Genomic DNA, 8380 nt, shown 5'->3' on the forward strand with positions numbered 1-8380 from the left:
GGGACCCCCGACCCCCCACCCCCCAAAACCAGAACCAGGATATTCCGATATTTTTCACTTACCTGCAGGATGTGCGCACAAAAACAAAACAACTCCGTGCCGCCATTTCTGAGCTGCAAGTGCTTCACAAGGAGGTAATCAGCCAGTTCTCAGTTGCTAGGCCTTGGCAGGTGCTTAGGACAGGCGCACTTTATGAGTGCTTTCAGCGGGATCCACGGAGCCAGGGCTAACGTCGATGTACTTGCACGGAATGCAATATCTAGTTAATAATTCCTGTAACTCCAAAAGAACTCGACATCCTTCTTCTATGCTCTTTCTACCTCTGTAGGTGACATCGAAGAAGGATGAGATCGAAAGACTTCACAAAGAACTCGAGGTATCTGCACTTGATTATCAGTTGGCAACCATAGCAAATAGTTTGGAGGATTTGCTCCCCCAAATGTGTGGCTAACCCTTGCCTTGTACTACGCGTGCAGGCAGTGAAATGTTGCTACCTTGAAGAAAAGAGGAACGAAGCTAGGGAACAGCAGAAGCAGCAGCCATTGCAACAGGAAACGGTTAGTGCCCTGCATAGACTTCAATCAAGTTACCAAACGTGCATTACTGCTGTATGAGCACCTCTCAGGTCATGCTCATACACTTATGCATGCGTTGATACATAACCAAGTGTATTAAGGCTACAGGCGCGGTGCAAGATGGTATTCTTGTTTCTGCTCGTCTGGAATTCTCGTGCTGAAACAAATGTCGCGATGCCTTCAGTATAGTAGCAGTTTTCCGCATTGTCTGCTGCAGACGGGAGAAGTGTCGAGAACAGACACATTCTTTTCCTCCAGCACCTTCGACTTTCTCACTGGAAATATCTCAAGCGTTCAAAATTGACTTAATTCACGGGCACCTAGCCGCGTGAAGGGTCTGCGGTGCCTCGACGGCTCTTTTTTCGCTTGTACCCACGTGAAGTAGAGGATTACCTGAGGCCTCATCCTATAAGAAAAATCCGCAATTTTACATATACTGTACTAAGTGGCGATGAATAAGAGAAACACCTGTTTTGCAGCAAAAACTGCCTAAGCTGTTTTTTGTCTCTCATGTGCGAAGGATGAGAGTGCTCGTGTAGGTAGCAATGAGAGTATTTATGTAGGCAGCAATGAGAGTATTTATGTAGGTAGCAATGAGAGTATTCATGTAGGTAGGGGTTTTGTTTGCTCTTGGTTCTCGTTACATAGCTGTAAAAGTGATCTAGTCGTTTATTCCAAATTATCTCGGCAGCTGTACAGCAAGTGTTTGCATAGGATGGAGTTTTTAGCACTCGTAACCGAGGGCATCATGGAGCCCAGTAACGAATCATTAGCGACCAGCAACGGACTCAGGCAGAGCCATTGCTACACTCTAACCATATGTATTCGTTAAGATAGTGAGCAATTCAATGCAGTTTACTTCGCTGGTGTTGCACGCAGAGCAGGAGAGGGCTTGTTACCGAAGGAATTGCCGCTGCAACCGGCTGAAGCGTAGCCACTTGACAAGCGCGCATCGCCCATTTTACGCTCCACAGTTTTGTTCGAACAGTTTTAATGGGCTTGGTTAGGTGAAGAGGCTCATCGCCCCTCCATGTTGTGTTTGGCTTCTAGCTACCGTGTTGAGCGATGGCAGTCCGTGGTTGGTCACCTTTTCGAGGAGCACAGGGTCGAAAACTGGAAGGTGTAGGAGAAACAAACCTCAACTGATCTTTTGGTGGCTACCCGCGGGGTTGTCAATATGCAATTCTCAGCTTTCAAGCTAAACCAAAGGACTCACCACAGATATGCGATGACGGAGTGGGCAGGTGTGTGAGCAGCAAACCGGTAGAGCTAAGTGGATGTTTCGGCAACCAATAAATTACAAGCTTATTTGCCTTCCATTAGAAAATTATTTTCATTAGAATTCTGGAGTTTAGCGGGCCAAGACACTCGTGAAAGGTGGAGCTAGCCCGGCACACGCCGGTGGTCACTGCGGTTAGTGATCCTTGTTCCCTGAGGTAGCCACTCGAACACTTCAGAAACCCAACAGAACCTCAGGGCCGCCAACCATCATCTTGTCACATTCTTTATTTTGACAGTTAATATTAATTTTTCTGCTTTTCGGCCCCTTGGTTTCCAAATTCGACTACAACAAATAAAATGGAGTAAGTCCGCACACAACGGTGGTGACCAGCTTCAATGTGCCCGACTCGATTTCCAAATGTACAGGTGCTACATTGAAGTTCGGTACAGGTGGTAATTTAAGCCACTCGGTAATGTTGGTGTAGGCTTCAACATTACAGAGCGGCTTAAATTGCCACCAGTCTAAGGCTCCTTACTGTGGCTCGCCGGCTGGGACGGGCAGTGCTCGGAGCCAAATAAAGTACCCAACACAGTGACCAAGTTCAACACATTTAATAGGCTGTTTCTCATGCTTGTACTACCAGTGCCACCTGCTGTTCTTTGAATGCGTGTTCGTACAGACGCCTTGTCAACGGAAGACCCATTCAGTTGAAGAGTAACTTGCTGGGCCTTGTGTTACTGTTGCCAGCCTGTTTTACTGCTGGTCAGATGTATCAAAGAGTAAATCCTTACAGTACCACTGCTGGGGGTCTCCCGGTCAGAGGAACATATCCCTCACCTCAGGCTCCCTGGGCTGGTAGACGATGGAACTCTGTGCAGCAGCTGCCAAATACAATGAAACCTCATGAAAGCCAAAGGTACGCATCCAGTGGGGTTCCAATACACGGTGCACAACCACAGATGAACAGAACGCCGGTGAACGGCACTCAACCACAGATGAACAGTTCGCAAACGTTGACGAGTCCGACATTCAGTGTTTCATCGCAAACGTTTAATTCCCAAGGAATGGCAAGAAACGGAACGTCTCTGTACCAAGCGTACAACCCGTATGACTCCAGGAACATTGTCCCAAGTTATCCCGGAGGCAGCAGCTCAGGGCAACCACAATCCAGCGAATCAGTTAATTCGCCAGTTGTTCCTGAGGGGGGAAGACAGTCCTTCTCGAGACATTCGACTTCACCCGGCGGCGCGAACAGCAGTGTGCCTAACTCCCAGTCCAACGGTGGCGTTCCTACAAACGGTTTCAGTGGCTTGCGCCCTATGGCAAACCGCCCATCCGAATTGAACATCAGATACCCTGGTAGCAGATATACTCAGTCGGGACGGACCACAAGTAGCTTTATGGGAATCGCATCGGGCGACCCCTACAGTTCGTATTCTCGATATGGGCAAGGTAGCCAAATGGCAAATCAGCCTGCTGGCGATGTTCCGGAAAGTAGCTCCACTAGCAGTACCAGTGAGGAGGAGCCGCAACCAGCTGAAACTGAAGACGAATCTGCTGAGGCGGAAACCTCAGGCAGATTAGGGGAGAGAAGAGTAATGAATCCTTACGACTTATCACACATTTTTCCAGATATCTACCAGGATCAACAACCAGCTTCTTATGAGAATATGACTAACCAAAGTCTTGCCCTGTTGGAAATGACCACCATCAACTCTGACCCTGAAGGGGAGTAGGCAGTGTCTTGAATGCCACTGTTGTCTGAGGCGAGACGAAGAAAGTGTCGAAGCAGCGGAACCCATGACCTCGCTGAAGCTAAATATCTTTTGAAGACTTCCTGTTCTGTCGGGAGCTTAAATGCTAGCCATCGGGAAGCGGTCGGCTGCAGAGCACTTATAGGAAGCGTCTTGTTGAAATCTTCGAAACGATTCAAAAAGACATGTGTAGGTGAAGGCAAGCTGTTATGCCCGGCAACATTCAAGTTTTCGTGGATACATCGGCACCCAATTTGTGCCGCATGCATTTATGCATGTATGCGAACTTTCTAGAACCTATTTTTAAATTATTTAGACTGCAGGAATGGTTGAAAGCCGTTAAGCTGAGGCTGCTGGTCATAAGCACGGCACGACTGGAAGCCGAGTAGCCAAGTGGAAATGAAAACTCTGGGTTTGGCTACGGCATGCAACTGCACGAAGCACTAGGTGTCCCACCATCCCTTAAACACTCTGGAAGTGTGAACAAATCGAGAGTCAACACTTCCACAGTATGCGTTTTACGCAGTTATTATTGACTGTGGCGAAGACGCAGTCCCATTATAGGGAACACTTTCAGTGTCAGCAGTTTGAGGGCCGATATTATTGGAAAAAGGAACATAGTGCCTAATGGTGCACGGAGTTGTTTGTCATCTACTGCTTGCCCTCACGGCCTCCTGATTCGACAAACCACTGTTTAGGTGCGAAAAAACACATCGAGCAGGAATGTAGAATGTAGCAAGTGCAGAATGTACAGCAGGCTCCGAACACGTGTGTAGTTTGCGCCTGTACAGTTGTACTGGGGACTAGTAGGCATGTGTGTGCACGTGCTGCAATCATAAAGCGCCCTCCACTCTGATCATTTCCTCTGGCCTGCCCACTGCATTGTTACTAGAAAGACTCCCACTTGCTCGATCACCAGTGGTGAGTGGATATATTTTATACAAGATAAGCATTGCGAGTGCGCTCCTTCCTTCATTTGCTCCCATATACAACAATGGACGCTTAACCAAAGTGGCAGTCTTCTGTTTCGCTCAGTTGTATTACAAGGACTGTGGAGTACATGCAAGTTTGCGGAGGCAGAAGGCGGTGAACTGCCAATGGTTATCAGTAGACGGCTCCGATATAGCTTGCACCGCTTCCTGTACTTCGTTGCACTGTGAAACTCCTCTTTGGTAAAGCATGATAGACAGATAATGGCCCAAATACCACTGCACTATAGCGGCCCTACATGATGTCTGCACAACGCCAGAAGGTACCTGCTGCTACTCTATGCCAAAACCTGCTTGCTGTTGATGCCAAACCCTGACAGTACCTCAGTAGGTCACCGAGAGAAACACAAAAATTCAGCACGGACAATTCCTCCATGTGCTCGTTTGCGAGCCGTTAGTCAATGCATAATGCAGAGGATACGTTGCTGGCAGAGGTGCTCATTGATGGTCTGTGAGCAGGAAATTCCACGGCTGTAACATGTCCCAAATGTGGGATCACTGATGCTATTTTTTATACGAAATGAAGTTACTTTCAGATGTTCGTTCCCAGTGTCTAGGCGAGTTTACACATCTTACAAGAAGCCGCCAATGGCTATCAATAAACGGCTCCATTATGATTTGCAGCCCTTCTTGTAGTTCGTTGCACTGTGAACTCCGCTTGCGAACAGCTAATAGTCCTAATATGATTGCAGTAGAGCGGCCCTGCATAATGTCTTTCCCCCAAACAGTCATACACACACTAAGTAACTAAGTCGCTTTCTTCCAGTTTGGACACGCTGTATCCCGCAATACCTCTTCGCTTCACCTAGTGCCAACATGATATAACCACAAGTGGAAGTTGTAAGGTTGCTGTGGTGCACCTCTTCTGCTATGATGGACGTTGGGGTTGGCGCTTCTTATTGAAAAGCCTACATATTAATGTTAGTCTGGGGATTTGCTGTCCTGCTAAGGTCGCATTCACCTAGGACAAGCGTTACCTAGTTTGTGAAGACCTCTCTGAACAGTTGAGATCTCCATATATGCAACACGTCAGCTCGCTAGCGCTGATCTTCCGCCTGTATTACCTGCCGAAGTACTAAAAAACACAAGTTTGGCTAGTTTAAAGCTCCGACAAGCACAGGTTTTTGTTCTTTCAAAACTTTCGCGCTCAGCAATCAGCATCTTGCTGCGGATGTGCACCAGCCTGCGCGACAAGTGCGACGAGCAACTCTCGTCATCAACAGCTTATTCTCCTCCCCTACGCAGCCGAAAGCAGGTGAGGCCTTACCTCGTTACTCACCAGCCAGAATAAGCGGATGTACTGAAACCAGCAACAACTCACCTTCCAACGACTGGACCGCTGGCAAAGGTGCGTGCTGAAACCTATCCCCGACACCCCCTCATCTGGCGGAACCCCCTGCCAAACGTTTGGATTTTTTTTTTGGAAATCCCCGGCAAACGCGAAAAACAAAAAAAAACAGGATGCATCAATCATTGCCAATGGACCAGATACAGCAAATACCGGGATAGAAGATTATATGCCGTGGCTTCAAAACTGGGGCACCACCAAAACAGTTAGGAATCTCCCTTTGCCCTGCTGAAAAGTTCGTTTACGCCTTTGAGCATAAGCCCTGCCGCTCGTATGTTCTGAGACGTCGACTTTGCTCGTTCGAAGTTTGCGATATTGCGCGGATCAGTGTCAACTTCCAATGCTACGAAGCCGCTCCCCGCATTAGCCAACAGTACTCCCTCCTCTAGAACTCCAAAAAGAACTGGGCGTGGATGGTTGAAGAAGTCCACTCCTGTTATGTTTATTTGTACAGTTTTCAAGGCTGCCGCTTTAAATGCTTCAGCTAAGCCTGCGTTGGCATCCCGCTGGAGTCGCTCACATACCGTTTCGCGGAAAAGTCTCCATTCCACACGAAGCAACCTGGAGTGAGAATAATACGCATGTTCACACAAAATACCATTCGCTCAGCTAACACCCAACGCGACAATGACCGTTGGGGCTAGTAATGGCTGCAGCAACTATATACTTACCACCTGAAGTAGCAGTCGCCATCATTCATCCAACAATCGTCAATCTTCCCGGAAATCTGCATGACTGACTCCACTCTGCTGTAAAGAGAGATGGGCCAAATCCATCTTTCATCGCGGTCCTGTTGGTCTTTCGTTCTTCCTCCACGTAGGCTTGCGAGAGCACCCGTTATGTATTGCCAGTTGCTTGCACGAACCTCTAGAGGTTGATTGTACCCAGGACGCGGCTGCAAAAGAAGATGAACATCCGACCCCACGCGTGGGTCTTTCTCCTCAGAGAATACTGAGCCACACAGATGATCCAACAGCCCGTAGCTAGCGTCCCCTTCTGGGCATTTGTACCTAAATACTGCCGTAGCCCATGGAAGAGGGTGGCCAAACCTATCCTTATTCCACAAGTCAATGTAACGAATATGAGCTTCAATTTGCAGCTCGGGGAAGCTTCTACTCCACAGTGCAAGCCTCCTAAATATATTCCAAGCTGGTACCGCTGCCTTCCTGCGCAAATGCTCTTCCTGCCACGCGGCTGCAACTTCGTAGTGAGCCCTTTCCATCATTGCGAGCCATGAGCACAGCAATGGCCCTGTCGTTTGAGTATCCAGCACTTCTCCCCCATCCACAGTGGACCCACCGAGGGGTGTCACAACCAAGTTCCCAGCCTTGCCAATTCGGCATCCCTCTCGGGTTAGGATCCATGATTGCCGATGCAAAATACTGTGGGTGTTCACCGCATACCCTTCAGAGGAGGCAACCCCTACTTCTCCTCTGGCCGCCTCAACAAACAGGAGGCAAAGAAAGGTACAAAAAGCTGCAATGGAAAGGTGCCGTAACACCATCTTCGACCATGAGCCAGTTCTGCCTTTTCGATAAAATCTGCAAAGGATAAGAGGCATGAAAGGGAGGAAAGAGTAATGTGGCGCCCATACATGCTTTGTGGAGCAAAAATGGAAGGAGCGCCTCCTCCAGAGGGGAGCTGGAGAGCACAAGGGCACTCAGGTCGCAGTAGCTCAAGGCCTTGAAAATTTCATGCCGATCAAAAAGCAGCAGGAGAGTTGTTGCTGACCAGTCTGCTATAGTTTTTGCATGCCCTCGAGACACAGAGCGAGCACGCTCGGCGGGCCTAGCATACAGGTTTGCTCTGGGGCTGAAGCAAGCCTGAGCAGTGGCTGAAGCAACCCAATAGTTCCCGTGCTTCAAAAATTACATCTAGAAGATACACAGTATTCCCGTATTTCGAATGATTGGTGCGTGCCTCCGTTCACGCATCTTCGAATTCAATGGATTCCCTACGCTGCAGTGCCCCAGATGCAGCATAGTCCGCCCGAAGTTGGTAAATGATGTAACGGGTCTCATGCATCTTATCTGATGACTATGATGAGCCACGATATATCCATAATACTCAAGATGAAAGTTCCCCAGGTCAAGTTGTACCATTTTTCACTCTCCATTCGTCCTCACCTGAGCGACTCTCCCGCCGAATAGCGGCAGGCGCACGCCAGGCGTGGCAACGTTCTTCTGTCCCAAGCTGCAAGGCAACCCCACGTTCAAGGACAAATAGGCGATCTTGGCTGTATACATGAACGCTTTTGACAATTGTTGAGAATATCTGCTAGCGTCGAGTTTGTATATCTTGCCCATTGAGGCCTTCACTGCTCCGTCAATCTGCACACGATCCTTTACCGACCAATATTAGTAGTGTTAGTAATAACAGTACGCGAGCAGGAGTTCTCGAAAACTATCTCTAGTGTTTGTGCATGCCATCTATGAGCATTCTTTGTGGTTATTTGCGGGACTGTCATCTATCTTGAGGTGCAGGAATGCGCG

At 48.5% G+C, this 8380-nt stretch overlaps 2 protein-coding genes across 2 annotated transcripts; one reads left to right on the forward strand and one right to left on the reverse strand.

Moving 5' to 3' along the window:
• Positions 1 to 2861: 2861 nt before the first annotated feature.
• Positions 2862 to 3533, forward strand: EMWEY_00035860 (hypothetical protein, conserved; the record flags this gene model as incomplete). The annotated part of the gene is made up of 1 exon (XM_013482082.1): positions 2862 to 3533. The coding sequence occupies one exon, from the start codon at positions 2862 to 2864 to the stop codon at positions 3531 to 3533; it is 672 nt and encodes a 223-aa protein (XP_013337536.1).
• A 2561-nt stretch (positions 3534 to 6094) lies between these two features.
• Positions 6095 to 7113, reverse strand: EMWEY_00035870 (hypothetical protein, conserved; the record flags this gene model as incomplete). The annotated part of the gene is made up of 2 exons (XM_013482083.1): positions 6095 to 6449; positions 6560 to 7113. The coding sequence occupies 2 exons, from the start codon at positions 7111 to 7113 to the stop codon at positions 6095 to 6097; spliced, it is 909 nt and encodes a 302-aa protein (XP_013337537.1).
• Between the last annotated feature and the right edge of the window lie 1267 nt (positions 7114 to 8380).

The sequence above is a fragment of the Eimeria maxima genome, genomic scaffold (genome assembly GCF_000499605.1).
Source record: "Eimeria maxima Weybridge genomic scaffold, Emw_scaff510, whole genome shotgun sequence".
Lineage (NCBI taxonomy): Eukaryota > Apicomplexa > Conoidasida > Eucoccidiorida > Eimeriidae > Eimeria > Eimeria maxima.